This window comes from Bombus fervidus, chromosome 16 (assembly GCF_041682495.2).
Source record: "Bombus fervidus isolate BK054 chromosome 16, iyBomFerv1, whole genome shotgun sequence".
NCBI lineage: Eukaryota > Metazoa > Arthropoda > Insecta > Hymenoptera > Apidae > Bombus > Bombus fervidus.
Genome location: NC_091532.1, coordinates 6003844 through 6024672, shown reverse-complemented (window position 1 = coordinate 6024672; position 20829 = coordinate 6003844). Strand labels below are relative to the sequence as shown.

Sequence of the window (20829 nt, the reverse complement as noted above, 5' to 3'; positions counted from 1 at the left end):
GTGAAATAAAATTATTTTCCTTAAAAAATAACGATAAGAATTTACTACACAATCAAATCCTGTTTGCAAACTTTCTTATTCTTATACATTCATATTTTCTTGTAATTTATAATATCAGAGATAATAATATACCCAAGGTATCAAATACTTTATTATAAATATATATAAAAGTACATTCATTTAATACATTTGATTTAAAAACTACTAATATTGTAACATTATCAATAAAAAATATAAAATATCATTTATCACAAGTTATTATAAAAAATAAAATTCTATCTCATGCAGCATATTAATCAAAATTCATGTTATTACGTCGTTCAATATCTTTAATCTCTAACATATCTGTTTTAAGATGCAATTTCATTATTTCGCGCCAAATATCCATTCTATGTTGTTCATTATCAATTCCAAGTCTCAATAAAATATTTTCATTTATTCTTAACAAGACCCTTCCAGTGATATCGTGCTTAAAAAACACAAATGATATTGATCAATGTCGATCAATGCAGAAGTATATAAAATACAGAAACTATATATTTCCTTGTGTTTAAATAATTTAAATACTCACATATAGAAACTTTTCATGATATAATTGATAATAATCACTGCAATGCCTCCTCAACCATTTTTGTACATCTAACACATTCCATAAATAAACAGGACGAGGTCTAGCAGTTTTGTTCTACAATATCCAATTCATTTACAATCAGCATAAAGTTTTTATACCCTTAATTACTACATTTCTTTTATAAACAATTGATCAAATTCCAATCATGCTAACAATGATAGTACTATCACCACAAGATTAACATACCTTTGGTTTATTAGTGGAATTAACTACTTCTTCTACCATTGTGTACAAAATTCAAAAATAAAATTACAAAGAACACAAATAGAATAAAATAGGTTACAAAAAATTAAAAATAGTATGTAATGTATCCTCCTAATGATACAATCATAAAAATTGTATAAAATATATCTTATTTAAAAACTTGTTATTGTTATATTACACTAAAATGCATTGTAGAAAATATATAACATACAACAACTAAACAAAGTTAATTTAGAACGTTTCTCTTTGCTGCAAAATTATATTGCTTCTATCCATCTATCCTTTGTAACGTTGAGCATAACTTCTCCATTTTGTCACTATGCAATACACCCATTTTAAAGTGTAAGCACGTATGTATTATGTCACTAGAAGTTCAGAAAGACGCTAGGCTAAATTGTAATTGCTCGAAATTCATATTACGTAAAACTTTTATTCATTTTAATGACGGACAATAAAATTTTATTCAAGCTATAAATATTCAATGGTAAAGTATTGTCCAAAAATTGTTTTAGTTAGATTACTTGATTAATGTTTCGTAATATCTGGTAATATCAGATAATATATGACAATGCATTTCAGCTTTTCTAATAAATATTATCGATTTATATATTTTTTTATGATTTAAGTTGCGTATTATACATTTAAAAACATATAAAATCTATGATATTTAATGACACAATTTTCTACAAGTAATGTTCAAAATACAGTATTATATTACCTTAATTCCTTCTCTGCGATATATTTCATTTGATAAACGTCACACATGTATTAACACTTAATATTAAACAAACAAATAGCATTAAATTAATAAAAATTCAAAGCGCGCGAGTATCACGATTCAAACGCAATCCGAAACTGAATGCCAACTTAACATGAACGGAAGTACATTGATTTGACTTGCCAACTTCATTTAACGTCATTAAACATTGTTTCCGATCTTTCTCCAACAAGTGACGGAAGAAAATGGTAAGTATTTCTTATTTATCGTGTATAATTCTTTTAGTTTGCGATATTGTGCATAGTGTATTTGTTTAATATATAATAATAAAAAATACTAGTGCGTAGGACGCAGTTTTACATAATATAATCAGTATTAACGGTGATGTATTCGTGAAATATGAAAGTGCAGAATGATTGTTGACCATGTGGTTCTCACATTGTGTATATTCGTAGAATACCATTAAATAAACTATAATTTTTTCAAAACTAAGAACAAAATGCACTGAAATCTAATATTTGTATTTTGAGTACTAGATGTTAGGAACATTTGTGTGTTATGAACTGTTTATACATAACCTTTATGTATATTACTAATAATTTTAAACCTTAGAAGAAAAAGTTATAAACGTAATTAACAATTATTTATCCACGTTAGTGAGTATCAGTATTCCATATCACTATTATTATTGTTTTACTTTTCTATTTTCAGACGTGCAAACGCAGGAATGGTGGACGTGCTAAGCATGGCCGTGGTCATGTAAACCCTGTCCGTTGTACTAATTGTGCACGTTGTGTACCAAAAGATAAAGCAATTAAAAAATTCGTTATTCGTAACATCGTAGAAGCAGCTGCTGTAAGAGATATCACAGAAGCAAGCTTTTATTCTGCATATCAACTTCCAAAGTTGTATGCCAAGTTACACTACTGTGTTTCTTGTGCTATTCACTCAAAAGTAGTTCGCAACAGGTCAAAGGCAAATCGTCGTATCAGGACACCTCCAGTTCGTAATTTCCCTAGGGTAATTATTATTAAATTACATAATTATGCATATTATTAATTTCATTATCAATTTTCTGATCTACATTCATTGTATCATATCTTTGTTTTGTTTAGGATCTGCGTCAAGGCCAACAAAACAGGAAATAAATTACTATGTAAATTTTAAATAAAATAAAGTATAAAATCGATAGTAACTGTTTTTTATTTATATCATTTATTCTACAAGTTACAAGATAAATTATTTTAAACTTCCTATCATTCCTAAACAAGTCACTTTAAAAATTTCTTGTTACATGATTCAAAATTAATACAGTAGTAATGAACAATGTAAAAATTATACAAGTTGTATTTGCATAGTCCCACGTGAAATACACAAAGAAATACACTTTGAAGTGTAGTCTTAATATTAGGTAATACTAAACAGTACTTAATGTTTAGTTTCCAAAATGTGATGTTAAATATGAAGTGAAACTTTGTATCTAATGCCTGCTAATAATGCATAAAATTGATAAAAATATTTTGCATATAACTGTAGCAAGAATTTCGCTATTGTTGCATCTTTTTTGTAAAATTAATATACAATTAACAATAATTGCCCAGTACATCAAGGGAGGAATCATTTATTTGCTTCCTCCATTGCTTTTTTGAGCGTCTTTTCAAATATTTTTTTAGAATCGCAAAATCCTTGCTTTGTTTTCCCAAATGAATTTGGACCAGCAGAGGTTGGTGTTTCTCTTCCAATATTTCTCATCCTCATCCTTGCTTCTGCTGGCATTTCCTCGGGTTCATCTTCTTCATCTGCATTGAATACAGAAGCTACTGTTGGCCTCTGGATTGGTGTTGCCTTTACAGTGGGTTTCTAAAATACAATTCTCGTAAGAACAAATATATATATGCTTTCTTCAATTTATACATTACTACTTACTGATGTAGAGCCTAGCTTTATCTGAATACCCTTCTTTTGTTCTGTTCCACTTTTCTTCCCAAATCCAAACGCCAGCTTCTGTTTCTTGGCATCACTTTGGTTGAAATTACCAGTTTCACAACGGTCATCTGATCTAATCGGTGAACGATCCCTTCCTCTGTCATCTCCCCTGGAGTCCTCTGCTCTGTACACACTTGACCCTGACAACGTCAAACACTGGCAAAGTTCAGATCAAGTTAAACAACATTGTATCTTTTAACCGGAAATATTTAAGCGGCATGCTTAGCACAAGTTTCTTGTAATTCTGAATAAAATTCAAAAACAAATGAAATCAATAAATGATGATGAAGAAGAAACAAGTGTGTATGTAACATACATGTCCTAAAGTTATTTATAACAATACGATATACGATATATGTATATTTACTTGATAATTTTATTACATAAGGTTAACATTCAATCCGTTTTTATTATTGTGAAGCATCCTTTGGCACATGGTTGTAGGATGCGTGCACCCAAAAACGATACATGAAAAGTAAGAAACGAGATTTAGAAAATAAAAATACGATTTGCACGTCTAGTTTTGTTCTAAAACTGCTTCGTAATAGATTTTCTAAATTACATATTTAGAATTTGGTGTTTCCATAATTAAAGATTGTGGGCATGAAATCAATAACGAAAACAAATCAAGACTAGAACACTATCCATTTTCTGCAAGGTACGAAGTAAATGTTATTTTACCAAATGCGACTGATACGATTATAAATAAAATGAATAAAACCTTTTCTATATTCGTCCCCTTGATTCCTCTTCGACATTTTTCTGATTTTCTTTGGACGCAATGCGAAATCGAGCGAACTGAAGCACTTTAACGACAGTAACTGCAGTTTACTTCAGACTAGTGTACCTAGCTTAGCGTAAATAGGGACATTTAAGGAAATATAACAGTGGCTAGTAATTTTCTTATAACAGTTAGTACATATAGTACAGAAGAGAAAAAACAAAATTTATTTAATAAAATACATCTTTAATAATTACAGATACTAACGTTAATTAGAATTTGTAGTTTGGGAATTGTCTTAAAAATATTCTTTTCATTTATTTAAATTTCCTTGACAAATCTCCTTTTCATTGGTAATTATACCTGGTGCTTCGTGCTGTATATTTGAATGTGCGTACAATACATATAAATAAAATATTTTAATTTTTGTTAATGTTAGTTATTCTGTTGCATACATTTTTATATACAGGGTGAGTCACCTAAGGGATTAAACTGAAATATTTTCGATATTATTAATTATATCGGAAAATGTTTCAAGTAAAAGTTGAATAGATTCAAAAGGAGCATATTTTAATGTTAATTTTTTGTAAGTGGGCGCATGAAGGTCATGAGGAGGTTAGCTTTATTGAAATTTTTGTTAAGTGGAATTATATATCCTTTGGTATATTAATCGATGGAATGGATAAAGGCAAATACAAAAGTAATGCCTTACGCCTCTCTTTGTTTATTGTACGATAAGTTTTACAAATTGAAATTGAAATATCTACTAAACTAGTAGTTTTTCGACACAAGTAGATCAATAATTTTTTATAGAAAATCCCAAGCTGCATTAGTGTATTACAAAATATAATTCCATTTTAAAAAATGTCATCAAATCCATTTAAAAAAATTAAGTTGACCTACACATTATCTTTACATGTCTATCTATAAGAAAACTAATAACATCATTTATAATATACAATACAACCAATATTGTGATTTAAACTGTTAGTTGATTCACTCTGTATAATGATTCCTTGTATGAATAATTGACAAAAATTGTTTAATATATTGTTATTATATTCCTTATATCCACATATTCCTTTTTATGAATATTTCAAATAATAAAATTATTACCATAATTATATATTGAAAATTTATTTTTTTTAAAGAAGAGATTTCTAAATACATCACAAAGTTGTCAGAAATATATAGTGGCAACTGTAACGTTTATTTACAGATTCTAATGTAAAATTATAAAATTAATTATTTTGAGATAACAAACACTTTGTTAATTTATTAACTGATTTGTTAATCTATTAGTTAAATCATTGAAAGCATGATAGAAAAAACAAATAAAGTATACAAAGTGATCGTAATCTCATTTTCCTCGTGGATATTGATATAAAACTGTGAGTACGAAATCAGTTGTTGAAAAGCCACGAAAGCAAATGTATTTCTTTAGAAAAATTAACTCAAACCACAGATAGCGATTCTAAAGTATATCTATAATTTTCAAAAATAGAACAAAAGCAAGTCGTTACCAAAGCCGAAAAAAACATTAAAAGAAGGAACCGTTTTCCGTATGCTTCCAGTTGAATTTTTAGTTTATTTGCTTATTTAACAAAAGAAAGTTCCCATTATTTATTAGTGCGAAAATTCTAACTCGCCTTTTCGTTCGAAGATGTTACTAAACCGAATTGGATTCTTACTGGTGAGATCATTATAATTTTTTTGAAACGTTCTTCTGTAGGAAATATCTTTAATTTAATATTATTAATATGATCTTCTATCACGGTATTCATAACAATTACCAAATTTCGAAACTGTAAAGCGAATAAAAAATCTTACTCAATAAATTAAGTACATATTTACAAAATTCGTAGATAAGATTAGACACCGGGGTTTATCATTTCAATTTATTTAAAACTCTTCTGAACCGCTATAATATCTTCGGTTCTTCGATAATTTCCTTATCAGATATAGAAAATCGTAGGAACGATTCAATGATGATATTCATATTCTGAATATCATCGCATCGTTAATGTACACGATAATGAAGAATCATCTCTTTTTATTTAATTGCTATTTCATGGAAACTATAATTACTTAAAACCTTTTGCAGCTTATACTTCCCCTCTCAATGACCTCTCCTACATACGAGACGAAACAAAGTGATAATTCGCAACGTAATATACTTAAACTACATATTCGAAATAAATATCTTTCCTGAAAATATCTTTGCTAGAAACCATTTTTTAACGAAGCTATGTTTCAGTGTTCAAACCGGCTCCGATTTGCAAGGATAAAACCTATTGCGAAAATACATTGTATTATCCAACCGATATAGTGTCGAGGGAATTAGAAAAGAATCCCCATCTTCGAGATTATGCTACCGTGGATGATGTTCGTAAATTTCACGATCGGATTCATTGTCTTTTAGTAATTGGATATTATTACACGGGATACATACAATTCTTCGACTTTCTTCGTCTTTTCATATTACTATCGAATAATCGTACCTGCTAGTGGTTAATAAACTACTATTCATTTTAGCTTATTAGCATAGAAATTCCACTTGGTTACATATATACACGTACATGTATGTATTACAAGATATACGTTATCTTCATCGCACACTGTTACCGAATCTGTCTTACGTAATTATTTCTTTGGTGATGCATCGAATGTTCCTATTCTAGAACAATCTTTGATTTGCTGTAAGGCACTTTTGTTCCTTAAAACTATCTTAAACTACTTCATTGACTACTATTCGCATTTCACGCTTTGCACGCATTGCCCCCTTTGCTCGTTTCTCCTTAGATTCTACCTCTTTCTATCCTTTTTGGTCATTCGACAATTTCCGCTTTCCCTTCCGTATTTTTTCCACGCCCAGACTTTTTGTATCGATTTTTCTGCAAACCTTCCAGTGTTTAAATATCCCTTCACTGGTATAATAAACGCCAGTTTTCCCCTTCACACGTCCAAAATCTACGTGCTTTCTCCAAGCTGCCACACCTTGTTCTGTACTATCGAATAATAAAATGCTCTATAGTGATGTTCAAAAAGAATCTCATTTCCGATAAATTTCACGCATTACAAGCAAGTCACATTATGCCTCGACTCAGCGTGCTAGCAGTTTAGCTTTAGCTAATTACGATAATGGTACGTTTTTTAATTGGTATTTGCACGCTTTCATATGTAGCCTTCTTTTTTATTTAACAGATAGATTCGTTACCAGAATTCGAGAATGAACTGGAGGACAAATCACTTTGTTTGTCTACGGTAAATTAACGACTTGATCGATACTTCAATATTGTAATGTTATTGATATAATTATGTTCAAATCAAGACTTTCTTGATTACCGTAGGAGCAACTTGTATTTCCTAAATCAGGAATAACGAAAAATTTTGAATGGAAGTATATCGTAAACCATGAAGACTTGGTACAAGCTGTACGCATCGAGACATGCCTGTAAGTATCATTTTATGTCAGTTTCTGTTCTGTTCAGTTTACGATAAATACAAAGATAATAAATTTATTCTGAAATTTCAATTTAATTTAATAATAGGGAAGAGAGCCAACCATGCAAAGTGATCGATGGTTTCGCCGAAGGATACTATACAAAGTGCAAACAGAAGTTCATATATCGCCAACTCTTGTCATTGACGGACAACGGTACGATAACCAACGATTACTTTGCTTTCCCAGCAAATTGTTGCTGTCACGTCGAATTCAAAGTTGACCAATTTTTACATTCATTTAATTCTCATAAGAGTTTAAAATGATGAGGACAAATGGATGCCATGTTAAACGTGATATTAAATATAAATATTATGGATATACATCCTATACTTATATTGCGTTCTCTTATTACAAAACACGTGTAATGTACTTTAATAAACAAAACACGATGCATTAATACCCAGTGCGATCACTTATAATAAATACTCGTCTTACTTGATTCAATAGAATTGCCTTTATGCGTCCCTTATCTCTACGTTAAGTCATATTTATTTTATTTTATTTTATCTTTTTCGAACATCACAATACATTAGAATCACAAGAACATATCGATCAAAGTGCAAATATTTTATCAATCGTTTACGAGATGCGGAGCTCCACTTATCAACATAGATTGCATAGCAACATGTTTAGCTTTCTACATTGACAGATGCAACTATTTTTTATTTTATTCTACTTTCTGTCTAGTTAATGCTCATATTCGGCACACATTATAATTTCACTGGAACCTCTATTTTTATCATTAGCAAACATTCTAGTCTAACGCTTCACCTTTCACGCGCCTTTTTTATTCTTCTTCGTCTCGCCTCATATTTATACTGCTACATCAACGTACAACGATTTCTCTCACTTCAGGATAGATCGTTTCCTCTCGTGACATTATCTCGCGGTGCTTCTATCTAATTGTCTCGTACCATGTACTTACGTAAAGAGACACCATTTTAATTTGTACATGGCTTTGGATATAAAAGTCGATTCGTTCGTCATAATTCTTAATAATAATTCAAAGTAACTGAGCCGTGCGTTAACGTGACATAGAAAATATAGGTATTACGGCAGGATAATTATTCGTGAAATTAATTAAAAAAATAAAGAAATTCACGAGAACGTATTACACGCAACAAATTGTGTCGATCGATATAATCATCAGAATTACCTTGCTACGAATTAGATGACTTTCGTGTTTCGACTGCGTAAGCATAACCATTCATCGTGAATACCTATACGTGTAACCGGATACAAATAATAGTAGAATTCCGCCGATTTGCTTTGCTTTCTATTCGGCATATTCAGTTCGGAGTTCAACTCGGTGCATTAGACTAGAAATCGATAATTCTTATACCGTATCATATATTCTTTCTATGGATAGATATTTATTATTACAATTATCTGTATAGCTGTTACATAGTTGAAAATTCCCTTTTAATTTTATCGTTCGAAGATTTCTATATATTCTGTTACATCACGAAGTATTAAATGTCATTAAAATATAAATCATTTTCTATTCTTTTCTATTCTTCATCGTCGAGTTTCTCATCGAATACGTATCGACGTAAGCTTAACGAGGTTCTAGTTACGTCATTGCTTAAGTGGCCGATTATGTTGTTCACGTAGAGCGAAACAGGAACAGGGAAAATATGAAAACCAATGAGCGGCCCGATGAAAATCGCGCTATTCATTATTCCGAGGGATGTACCTGCATTTCACTAAAATCGCTTTCATTAGCGTGCTTCGACTGAGGAACTTGAATAGGAAAAGGAACGCGCGTTCGCTTCTTCCTCTCCTTCAAGGTTCTCCGTTACGCTTCCCGAATCGTATTTCAGCATAATACAGCGTGCATGATAGGCTATGAATTTTGGACGCATCGTGCCTTGTCTGGGTGCAACGGAAGAAAGTAAGCCATTGACACGATTGGCAAATTTCCAAAGTGCACGGCAAACTCGCGGAAGACACAGGATGACGACGAAGCGCAGACACGACGAATAACTTTAAATAGAATTATCCTATCCGATGGAAACTCTATAGAATAATTGATAATTAGCAATATCTGTAGCAGTTCTAATTCTGATTCTCAGTTTCTAAATAAAGTCAAGCAATGTCTTAATTTTGGAAAGATAATCATTTTGTAGGACGAAGCTTTATATTTACCTCCTCCGATCTTTGCTATGCGATATATTTGAAAATAAATTTACATAAATACTGATATTATACTTGTTACTACTGCTATTAATGTAAATCATAGAGATAATCGAAATAGTTGCGGCACTAACGAGAACAATTGGAAGCAAGAACTTAATGGAAATTTGATGTCCGAGGATTAGAAAATTTCACCAGATACGGATCTGGGGATCTCGATGAATCGGCTTAACCTTCTTATAAACGAAAGGAAAAGAGATTCGCTTCCAAATTTTGGAAAAAGGAAAAAAATTCTCGTGGTGGGCAACGCTCTCCCGTAAAAGCTAACAAGGTGGGAGTCGGTATAAAGAGAGGAAATACTCGATGGCGATGGCCAGTGAGTTCAGTGAGAGTGCCGTGATCCTTTTACCGATCTACCGTGAAAGTCAACGATGAAGGTACGCGTCTCAAGATCATTGTGTACCGAATCTCTTTCGGTTCATATGTGAAGTGCTCATTTTCCTATCGAAATCTTACTCTTCCCTTTTTTGTTCGAACCGATTAACGGGCCCGTACCGACCTTGTCAAGAAGAAGGCCTCAGAAATCCTGAAATAGAATTTACATTTTTGCGAATTCATTATACTTGTCAATTTCAAAATTCACCACGAGGAAGTTCCATTTATTCGAATGCTACTTTAGCAACGAAATCTTAATCAATGCCTGAATTAAATATGTACTTCTGCCGTTTGAATTCGATTATCTGGACGTTGAACTTCTATCATTACGCGAACGAAAAGTCGTTTAAAGAAGAAGGACTAGTTATACGTACGAATACTATTTATGCTTCAATGAGTGCAGAACTCCGAACCCAATGGACTTCCATTGTTCTTAAAATTTCCTCTTGATAAAATCGATGTTACTCCAGTCTGAAATTCGATTCATAAGATCATTTTATAAGGCGATCTCTTTGCGGTTCGCTTCTTATGGCGCGATCGAGGGTCGAGGCGTTGCTATTAAAATCCACGTGAAAGTAAAGGATATTTGTTTCTACTCGTGGATATGTTCTTCCCGACAATGCACACACGGCAACGTAGAGAATTGCATTTTGTTCCCGCGCGGTCGATCTCGCGATGTTTAGAAGGTAAAAGTGTGAAGAAACGCGACGATCATTGTCATTAACAAGCGGTCGCTTACCCGTGAGAAATCGCGTTTATTCGTTTGATAACTAAAACTATCTCTCTCAACACAATACGAAATATCGTCTTGCGTTTTCCTTCGTATTATCCTTTCTGCGAAAGTATTCCACTCGATTTTTCGTACGTGCGATTTTTCCCGCCGCAAATTTTCCATTCCATAAGCGACGCTTTACGAACTTTCTTCCAACGAAGAAAACATTTCTCGCTGTTAAATAAACGAACATAAAAGAAGTCCTTAAGCGTTTAGTTTAAAAATAAAAATAACAAAAATATGAAAGTTGTGGCGGATCCCAAGATGAAACGATACGCGATACGAGCGGGTCCATCGCGACAGTGCGAAGAAAGTTAAAATGGATGACGAAAGGTCGTGGCGAAGTATTCGTTTCTATGCATATAACAGGTATAACAGGAAATGATTTTCGCGATACGCAGATTCTTCGACCGGATAGGTACCTTTCTTTTCAAGGAATCGGATCTTGGTGCCCAAGGTGACGTTTTTACGATATACCGGCTCGCTAGACGCTTTTTAGAAATCGTGTCGAGAGTATTGCAAGCTGGAGCGTATGGTAACTAGGCCAGACGTTGGCACCACCGAGTGCAAGGGCAAGGACACTTTGATCACTTTCGTCCGGCTGAGATAATTCACATTCCCCTCGAGTGGTTAGGCCAAAAATACGGAAATAAGTTTCACGGTGTCTTTCCGGATTTATCACTTCGGTACGAGTCGTTATAGAATTGTAAACAAAATTTATTTCCATTGCATTCGTGGCTCGACTGAAATGTTCTTCGATATCTTTTCGATAAAACACCGGTTCTTCTTAATGGACTAAAGAATTTATTTTCGAGGAAAATGTTGCGAGTTTGAAACGCGAGCCGATGTTTCTACAATTTTTATCGAAACTTGTAACGTTATTTATCCAAGAAAAGGATGCAGTTGAAGGTAGACGAGGATGACTCTGCAAACTGGAATTTTTATTTTCAAATAGCAATTGAGCATTTGTTTATTCGATTTTTGCAAGCGAACGAGAAATGTAGATCGCTGGAGATTTCTACTGAATCTCTGCAACGATCGTGAGTTCGTTTTGCTTGCAATTTATGATCGTACGGGACTATTTATCTTATTTTATTCGAAATATAAGAAAGAAAAATTCTTGAAAAATCTTTAGGCTATTTTCTAAAAAATCAGAGCTATTAAGAAAACAATCACTGTGAAACTTGGTAAAAATTCGAGAGGCGTGAAGCTCAATTGGAACTTTTAGATTGGAACTTCGGAAACAGACAAACGATCGAAGATCGACTTTCGATCTGTATCGAGGTTTTTCATGTTTTTGATTGACAACACTCGTCGTCAATTTCTTAGTTTCTTTTTCTCTCGATACAGTTTGCGAAACCAGTAATTCTGTCAAGATCGTTGATCGTCGCTGCAATCACATACATAGACATAGCTAAGACACGCGTCTTCGTATGACTTTCACCAAGAGCCGCTCTACTTGTTGCATTCACGTTCCAATGCTACATGTTTCACTGATTTATAAACTTACTAACATGTTACGCTGCGATGCCCTGTTAGGCATTGCATATACCATTGATCCGATATACCGTCCAAATATCTTCAAACAAGTACAGCAAGTACAGTCCTAAATATCCTTCGTGCGTTCTAATTGTCTTTTAACTCATTCGAAACTTTCTTCCTATCGTAATTTATAATAAATACGGTAGCGCGCATATGCTTGTCGCAACCACCGTATGTATCAGCAACGCTGAAAAAAATTCGTTTCCAAAGGGATAAACGATCGGCTCGAATGGCCATCAGCTTCGAATGAGTTAAAAACGATAAGACAATATCGATAATCACGTTCCAATGAATTTCAGTTACTGTGGCTGTTCACTCTCGGTTGTTCGATCGTCGTCGTTCTATCGGAAAGCACAGACTCGAGCGAAAAAGCGTTGCGAGCACGTGCATCAGCGCAACTCGAACGATTGGCTCCCTATCGAAGAACATCGACAGGCCAAGGGACAATCGACGAACAGTGGCAGCTGCTTGAAAACGCGACCAACGATCCCGCAATTAACAAACTCAACGACCAACAAATCTTGGATATCTATCGACTTCTTCCAGAAAATCTACAGAGAGACGTCATAGATCGGGTTGGCGGGAATCGAGCTATGATCGAGATGCTGGCAAACCAGAAATACGTGGCGTTCATGCAAGATAGGATAAAACGATCAGGATCGAAACGCGAGATATACGATCGTGATGGATACGAGTCGCCACCAGACGGATACACGCACGAGTACACAGGATACGGGCATTATGGAGAGCACGATGGAGAAAATCCAGAGTCGTCTGGATCCGATTCTGGATCGATTCTAAAAGGATCTGGCAGCCTGATCGGTGGCATAGCCAAAGGTATAATCAGTGGCCTCGTGAGCGCATCCAGCAGCGCTTCGAAAGGATCTTCCTCGATCTCGGCGCAGAGTTCCCAGACGAGTGCCCATTCGAGTTCGTCGTCGAGCGAAGATAAACCAAAGCCGAAACCAGAATATGGACAAGTTTACTCGGTAACTATGTAGACATTGGCAAGTTAAAATTAAAACGAGCGGGTTCGATTGAGATACGCGATCGCAATTAATTTTGTATGAGATGGATCGGTGTCGATTGCCACAAATTGGCGAGGAATGAAAATGGAATTTTCAGTTCTATATCGAAGGAAATGCTTCGTTCGTGAAGAGTTTCCAAATGAATTACCTGCTGGCGGAAGTTGATGTATGCGCATAACGGAACGAGCGGATATCAGCGATGCTGGTATTTGGAAACGAGATTATGAAGGCCTTCGTTGCCTTTATAGCGAATTTTACGTAATTAGCTTCAGGTGAAAGTGAATTCATCTGCGTAGAAAGTTCGTTTGTGTTTCGATATGATAATGATTTGATTTGACGAAAAACAGAAGGAAAGAAATTCCGAAATCTATGGAGCTCTCTTTAAACGAACCCGTGAGCTATCAATCAAACGCTCAGTCGTGTTTTGGCGAAAACGAAATAGAGTAGAATGACAGATGTAGAAACATTAGTACAAACGATTATATCGATATATTAGCTGCACGAAAAAGAAATCATTATGTGGGTCGTTCAGGTTGCAATTAAGGAGGGAAATCTTTAGCTGGCTCTTGTCTTCGCACGCCCCTTAGCTAATCGTAGAAAATATTTCACGCTGAAAGAATTTCACGATGGAAATAGGAAACGTGTCAATTACGAATCGTTGTCGAATGAAATTCTTCCGAGTATATAATGGGTATCGCGAAACTTTCATTCTTTTTGTACGATCTACAAAAGTTTGTTACAAATGAGCACAACACTAATTCACAATTAGTCGATTCACGAATACCAGGCCGCATAGAAATTTGCAATTTCCATCGTGAAATTACGATGTTCGTGTAATCGACGTTGAGTGAAACAGGTCGACCGTAACATGTCATCGCCGATCGTTCGAACCTGTCGTGATTGAGTTTGATTTGCAACATAGAAGCAACGATTAAAGAAATCATCCGAATCTCCAAAGAACGTCGAATTGTAATTTGAAAATGTTGGAGCGCGCATTTTTTATATATTAAATAGAACATGGAAGGAAGACCGGTTGTGTGAAAAATGTGACACAGATAGTTCGCGTTACCATAGTATGCATAGTTCTTGTATTAATATAGAGGCATTCTTATAATAATCCCAGCTGTATCGTGCAATATATAATACTCAATAAAGTACAGATTAAATCGCATCTCGATTAATTTGCGCAACACGTGCCTTGTTAATGGAATTTTTCTATGATAGTACAACGATAAGGCGTTCGACATGTGGGACTTCAAAAAGGCGATCATTACCACGTTAATGCAAGCCGTAAAAGCCATAAGTGGCGGTGTGATTGCTTTGAAAGGTCAGCTACTGAAAGGCGGCGCTTACCTTGTTGCGGCCAAGAGCAAAATTATCACTAAAACCGGGGATGCTATCACGACCTTGGGTCGTAATATCGTCAAGAGTGCCGTGCATCCTCCTACGCCGCATCCTGCATACTTGTACGATCATCCTCCGGAAGGTGGTGAGTGATTCTCCAATTTAAACTCTCATCGCTTAACGTGTACTCTCGTATTGGTAACTTGATGATCAATAACACACAGATAATAATTTTCTGTCTGTCTCAGACTTACGATTTAATCATATTATATATATATATATAATTTACGGAGCAGTTTGCTACCAAAAGTCGTGAAATTACTTTAATTTAATGTACATATCAGCTTAAGGATAATTGGAAATTAAAAGTGGAATGAAACGGAACAGGTCACGAAGAAAGTTACGACGGACCACCGCCCAGTATCGAGGAATATGGCGAACCTCATGACGAGTATCAGGGAAACGGAAATTATGATTCATCTTCGGATGGTAAGGCTTCTCGACGTGAATAACGATCATTGAAACGCGTTATTAACATCGCAGCATCGATACTAATACACTAATACCTCTTACTTTTCTAAAGTTTCATTTGCAAAGGCATTGCATTCGATCGTAATGCAATTTGCGATTCCACATAGCAACGTTAACTCGTTAACTCGAAATACGCTTATATTCTTGATTCGAACGTATGATACGCCCCATGTATATACATAAGTATGTTATATATGTAAGGGTGTTCTTGTATGCTTGTAAAAAAGAATTCGGTGAGAGGCGTAGAATCTCTGGAGAACACTGTTGCGCGTTTTGGAATAAAGAAAGTAAGAGCGATCTTCGCTTTCAAATGAGATCCTAATCTCCGGAACTTTCCTCCGTGTACGAGCACGAGTATAGCGGAGAAGTGAGATGGGTTGCGGAAGAATTCCCGTAGTGGTATGTTGAATTCCGCAGCCGTTCGTTATACAGGGTGTCCACAATTTCAATTTCATCGATTCGATTCAAGACTTGCTTGCTTTTACTCCGTTTTTTTTTTTTCTTTTTGAGAAAATCTCGACAAAGAAACGAAGAAGTTTTCGGTTTCAAAGATTATTTATTTACGCTTACTTGTAGCGATAAAGCGAATAAATAAGTAAATGAAAGAAAGTATTTTTGCTTCTTCTTTTCTAGTTTATCGATAGCCTACACGCTCGCGAAAGCTTGACATTTAAATTGGGAACACCCTGTACATATTTGGCGCTTTAAACACAGGTCCCACCACCGTGAATTCTTCCTCGATCGTAACATGCTTCTTTACTACGTGTCACGTTTCTACGACTACGGTCTCTTTGAGACACCCGTAATAATTAGCCTCTTCCGTGAGAACGATTCTTTCTTCGGTGATCCTCAAAATTCCAAGTTTATCTACTTTCGCTCTGAACCTTTCGATATATCACACCGTTAACACGACTTTCTCCCAACAAGATCATCGAATCCTTTCGATAGGATGTGGCTTGTGTGGAACAGGTTTGCCAGTTTGTATTTAAACAAGTTGTATTAATCCTGGAATATTGCAACAGAGTACTGTATTCTCACCGGTTTCTGTTTCATCCATTTCTAAACGGTACTAGCTCTTTGTAATTTACGCTTTCTAGTCATTTTCTAGCATGGGAAGACCAAAACTATCTGACATATCTGGACTTTATTTCAAGTGTCATGATGTCATGCGAGCAAAATTATGCTTTTCATGGTTAGGCTGTTCTACTGTGTGTGTATGTAACTAGCAGGATTGTATGTAGGTGTAATATCGCAGGACTAATCGAGATGTGCGAATTTATTCGTTGATTGACGACTTAATGCGTCGATTAAATGATTTACCACAAAGTGATCGAGTTTATAAATCGATAAAGTTGTACAGAAAGTGTGCCTACTAATACACTTGTACATACGAACGGCTACACAGTAACAACTAAACGGATTAACTTTTCGTTTCATGAACTTCGATTAAAAGAAAGCGCAAAACGAACCTTTATCGAAAAAGAAGGTACCTATTAACGCTTAAAAGTAGCGGTTATTAATGCAATAGTATGTGGTTAAGCGTATCTAATAGTCGACGGTTTGTTGATAAGAATCTAACGAATTTATTATAACTTCATGAAACGAAGGATTATCGTTCAGACACGACTGACAGACGTTACATTTACAGTTGCCCAGGCGGGCCTTCTAATCGTGAAACCAACGAAACCGGACGATTACGGTTACGATCACCAAACAGTGGACTTGGACGCCCAAAAACCTGCGGTGACACACTCGGAAGACAATTACTACGGCCCACCACCGGAACTACCCCACGAAGACATCGAAAACACCGTGTTAGGAAATGCAAACAGCTATCAAAATTTTAACCAAGACGATCACAACGTGAATTCAAATCCAGAACCATCGTTGCCCGGCTACGATCACATTAAGGGACTCGACCACGCTTCTCTTGCTTCTGGTTCGCTGTCGCACCATCACGGTCCGCTGTCTATTCAACAGAGCGTCGAATATCCACCGATACACGTTCAATACTCTCTTCCAGATAAAGGCAACTTGCAGATTTTAAACGGAGATACGAACGGCAACGATCTGTCCGTGTACTCGAGCCTATCGATCGACACAGAGCCACAGAAAATAGAGTCGATTAAAATATCCGCGGAGCTGCCCAAGTTGCAACCGCATACGAACTTGCAGAACTTTCCATTGCTGCCGTACTCTTATCCGCTGCAAGGACCACTGAAGATACCACTGTGGAATCCGCATATCTCGTCGCCGTATTGGCAAAATCAGGGATTGCTTCAGCCGTATGCTAATTTCAATCTTCATGGCTTGTATCGAAGAAGAAGCAGCTCGCAGAGGAGAAGATCCGTCAGCGGGATTGCGCAACGTATGAGACTGCAGCGAGGCTAGAACCGAAGAGTAGTCGCAGGTAATCGCGTTAGACCTCGTGAATATCCTCCACCGTGTGGTTACTTGGCACGCGAAGTTTCACGCGAAGCGATCTCACCAAGATCTGACGTTGCTGAGATGGTTCGTATCGGGTTCTCCTATCATGCAGCAGCTGACGAGACACCGGAGTCTGTGATTTCGCAGTCGTTCGATATTGGCTCTCGCAGCCCTAGATCGTAGGCGTCGTGATTTTTCTAATTTTCTTTCGCGACTTATCCAGACTTCTCCACGTCTTCTGTGTCCTGTTTAATTCCTCGTATATCTAAGAACATACACGGGGCAAAGATTCGATTACTGTCACGAATAGCAGCTGTAAGTATAGTAGCTAATTGGAAGTGAGCTGCGAGTATCTTGCGTCACCTATAGTCTACCTTATCGTCCATATTCCACTCCGTATTTCGTTACTCTTGAACATTGCGTTACTCGGATCCACGGAAGCTCAGCGTGATACGGTACTCAGCATCCAGAGAACGTGGCTCTTCTGTTATCCTCAATAGTTCTATCGCTTCTTCTCCAGTTCGCCTTCTATAGTCAAATCCATACTATTTTTATATTTTATAATTTGCAGATATAATTATAATTGCCTTCCGATACTTTCTGTTACAGTGGTCTACTCCTATTCGTACTACCCGGTCGTCAATGGATTCGAAAGATATCACAGATACTAAAGAAGCCAGGCATTCGTGTTGGGATTGGAAACTATAGTGAGTGCAAGGAAATTCAGTGTGCGTAATATCGTCGCGGGAAATTTGTAAAATGTTGCCCGAAGGACCGATGCAGGAAGGAGGAATGTTAGCTAGAGACAATTTACCTACATACGAATATGTATGCGTACGTGTGTTGGCGCGTGTGTGAGCGTGTTCGCCCGAGTTTCGGCTTTCGCCTCGTTATCGTGGTAAAAGAAAACCTAGAAATTTCATGGATTCGATGGAAGTTATTCGAAGACGAGTCCTCACGGAATTATCGTAGAAAAAAGAAAGCGGTCCGACATGCAAATGAAGGAACGACGAGCGTGGAACAATTATGGACAGCAGCCGAGTTAACGTGCTTTGTAGTTGATTTTATCTTGTGACACGCGTTGAATCGACAATGAGCCGTACGATGTTCACTTTTTTCGCATGATCGCCGTAATAAATACGACTGTTCCATCTGGTTTTCGTTGATTGCCGATCGTTAAGAAGGCGAGCGTGCTGTATGAAAGTTTATAACGATTCATTATGCGTATAAATGCAAATGTAGCTCGAGTAACGCTGATGCCGATTTTCATGCAGCGAAGGAGGCCATAATAATACGATTAGCTATTTTATTCTCCCTTCCTTTTCTCCTAACACCCATTAAGATTCGTAATTATAGGCATCGTAGTATTTTTATTACGCTCTCTACGACTTGGCCTTGTTTTAATTAGTCTTTTATAGTGTATATACAGTGAAGCATCGAGTTTGAATAAATATTTTGTTGTTATCGTTACCCTTTGACTTTTATTATTCGCTATTGTTATCGTTGATAATTTAATAAACTAATTTTATCTTAATTCAATTTCATTCGTAATATTTGTTTATTAAAAGAAACATTATTCGTATGATTAGTCGATACGTACCGATACTGTGTTGGAAGGTGCGTTACTTTATTCTCACATTATTACGTGCAAACGAATACGAGCGACGAATACGAGGAGCAACGAACGACAATCAGAAAATAAAACGTCTGAACCAACATCCAGCCTCGATCTCCTTTCATCAATGCTTCCTATCGAGTGCAATGAACCTTCAATCCTGAATAACACCAGTTCTTTCCAAATACATTGCTTAAAGATATCGAACGACTGAAGCATCGCTATAAAACGTTACATTTTTATTCTGATCGCTCCCTCAACTGACAAAACACTTGAAACTGGGTAACATATTTTTTCATTATCGATAAATCACATCGAGGAACGGAACATCTTCGTATTATATTTCCATGATTTCAGAAATAAATATAGAAAACAAAACGAAACAAAAAAAGATAAAAAAAAAAGAAACAATCACGCGGAACAGAATCGAAGTATCAAAAAAAAATATCGAAATTCAAGTTCAAAGATTTATGATTTTTACGCAAAGATCCGTTGCAGCGACTTTGTCGTTGTTAAGCGACGAAAGAAATAGTACGCAAATGCCCAAAGCGATGCAAAAGTTCCAAGTTGGTCGTGAAAAAGATTGAATGGTACGGTCGCATAATTTTAGTCATAAACTCACGTAGCACCGATGAATATAGTGGGTCACTGGATCACACACGTTGGTCCGCGCGTATCCACGCACACAGGTGTATCCTCACGAGGGAATCCAGTAGCAGGATATGGAGAGAAACGGCGTTTAACCGGTCTTCGATCACTCTGCCCATCTGCCGACTCGCGAAGGGCCCCTGGTACACTCGTAAATCGACTTTCCTGCCGTCGAATTCTTCTTCCATCCATCGTAGTACATTTAATAAAATACAATCTGCCATTGAAACGTTCCATCTCGTTCTCTGTGTAAACGTTCAGACGCATACCTGACAAATGATCGAAACGAGCGTACAATTCCAGCTATCTGTAGGAATCTCAATATTTAACAAACTATTGTTGGAAATTGATTGGCGTAGAATCGAATGGAGAAGAAGATTCTCCGTTCGGTATGTTCATTTTTTTTTTCTTTTTTCTTTTTTCTAAAAGCGGCTTCAACGAAGTACCGTTTCGCAGAGACGTCGACTGCGTATCGCTTTAGTTCTTCGTGTCGGAAGAAACACGGGAGAAAGGAACGTAAGATGAAAGAGAGCGAGAAATATATCGAAAATGTCAGAGTTCCAGAGAAGAACAGGTGGCTGAAGCA

General features: G+C 35.9%; 5 protein-coding genes across 5 annotated transcripts; 3 read left to right on the top strand and 2 right to left on the bottom strand.

Annotated features, from left to right (window-relative positions):
* Positions 1–129: 129 nt before the first annotated feature.
* Positions 130–1172, bottom strand: Ave (sterile alpha motif domain-containing protein aveugle). The gene is made up of 3 exons (XM_072019257.1): positions 818–1172; positions 572–685; positions 130–469 (listed from the first exon to the last, which is right to left on the bottom strand). Exons 1-3 carry the CDS (start codon positions 854–856, stop codon positions 293–295), a joined length of 330 nt encoding a protein of 109 aa, XP_071875358.1. The 5' UTR covers positions 857–1172; the 3' UTR covers positions 130–292.
* A 486-nt stretch (positions 1173–1658) lies between these two features.
* On the top strand, positions 1659–2742 carry Rps26 (ribosomal protein S26). The gene is made up of 3 exons (XM_072019256.1): positions 1659–1801; positions 2265–2573; positions 2669–2742. The coding sequence occupies exons 1-3, from the start codon at positions 1799–1801 to the stop codon at positions 2699–2701; spliced, it is 345 nt and encodes a 114-aa protein (XP_071875357.1). The 5' UTR covers positions 1659–1798; the 3' UTR covers positions 2702–2742.
* LOC139995621 (PEST proteolytic signal-containing nuclear protein) lies at positions 2739–4406 on the bottom strand. The gene is made up of 3 exons (XM_072019255.1): positions 4261–4406; positions 3480–3679; positions 2739–3413 (listed from the first exon to the last, which is right to left on the bottom strand). Exons 1-3 carry the CDS (start codon positions 4295–4297, stop codon positions 3171–3173), a joined length of 480 nt encoding a protein of 159 aa, XP_071875356.1. The 5' UTR covers positions 4298–4406; the 3' UTR covers positions 2739–3170.
* Positions 4407–4867: 461 nt separating this feature from the next.
* Spz (Spaetzle domain-containing protein) lies at positions 4868–8158 on the top strand. Its single transcript, XM_072019406.1, has 5 exons — positions 4868–4875; positions 6507–6645; positions 7465–7524; positions 7611–7714; positions 7812–8158. Exons 1-5 carry the CDS (start codon positions 4868–4870, stop codon positions 8026–8028), a joined length of 528 nt encoding a protein of 175 aa, XP_071875507.1. The 3' UTR covers positions 8029–8158.
* Positions 8159–10209: 2051 nt separating this feature from the next.
* Positions 10210–18724, top strand: LOC139995559 (uncharacterized). Its single transcript, XM_072019164.1, has 6 exons — positions 10210–10338; positions 12950–13639; positions 14903–15167; positions 15410–15511; positions 17202–17963; positions 18590–18724. Exons 1-5 carry the CDS (start codon positions 10333–10335, stop codon positions 17942–17944), a joined length of 1806 nt encoding a protein of 601 aa, XP_071875265.1. The 5' UTR covers positions 10210–10332; the 3' UTR covers positions 17945–17963; positions 18590–18724.
* Positions 18725–20829: the final 2105 nt, after the last annotated feature.

Excerpts from the sequence above, each read along its gene's own strand:
- Rps26 (XM_072019256.1), top strand. Across the intron at positions 2,574-2,668 it reads CAGTTCGTAATTTCCCTAGG|GATCTGCGTCAAGGCCAACA; the intron begins GTAATTATTATT and ends TGTTTTGTTTAG.
- LOC139995559 (XM_072019164.1), top strand. Across the intron at positions 13,640-14,902 it reads AATATGGACAAGTTTACTCG|TACAACGATAAGGCGTTCGA; the intron begins GTAACTATGTAG and ends TTTCTATGATAG. Across the intron at positions 15,512-17,201 it reads TTATGATTCATCTTCGGATG|TTGCCCAGGCGGGCCTTCTA; the intron begins GTAAGGCTTCTC and ends TTACATTTACAG.
- Ave (XM_072019257.1), bottom strand. The coding sequence starts at position 856 with ATGGTAGAAGAAGTAGTTAATTCCACTAATAAACCAAAG. Across the intron at positions 686-817 it reads ATTCCACTAATAAACCAAAG|AACAAAACTGCTAGACCTCG; the intron begins GTATGTTAATCT and ends TGGATATTGTAG. Across the intron at positions 470-571 it reads ATCATGAAAAGTTTCTATAT|CACGATATCACTGGAAGGGT; the intron begins GTGAGTATTTAA and ends GTGTTTTTTAAG.
- LOC139995621 (XM_072019255.1), bottom strand. The coding sequence starts at position 4,297 with ATGTCGAAGAGGAATCAAGGGGACGAATATAGAAAAG. Across the intron at positions 3,680-4,260 it reads AGGGGACGAATATAGAAAAG|GGTCAAGTGTGTACAGAGCA; the intron begins GTTTTATTCATT and ends TGACGTTGTCAG. Across the intron at positions 3,414-3,479 it reads TAAAGCTAGGCTCTACATCA|AAACCCACTGTAAAGGCAAC; the intron begins GTAAGTAGTAAT and ends ATTGTATTTTAG.
- Spz (XM_072019406.1), top strand. Across the intron at positions 7,525-7,610 it reads AATCACTTTGTTTGTCTACG|GAGCAACTTGTATTTCCTAA; the intron begins GTAAATTAACGA and ends TGATTACCGTAG. Across the intron at positions 7,715-7,811 it reads GTACGCATCGAGACATGCCT|GGAAGAGAGCCAACCATGCA; the intron begins GTAAGTATCATT and ends ATTTAATAATAG.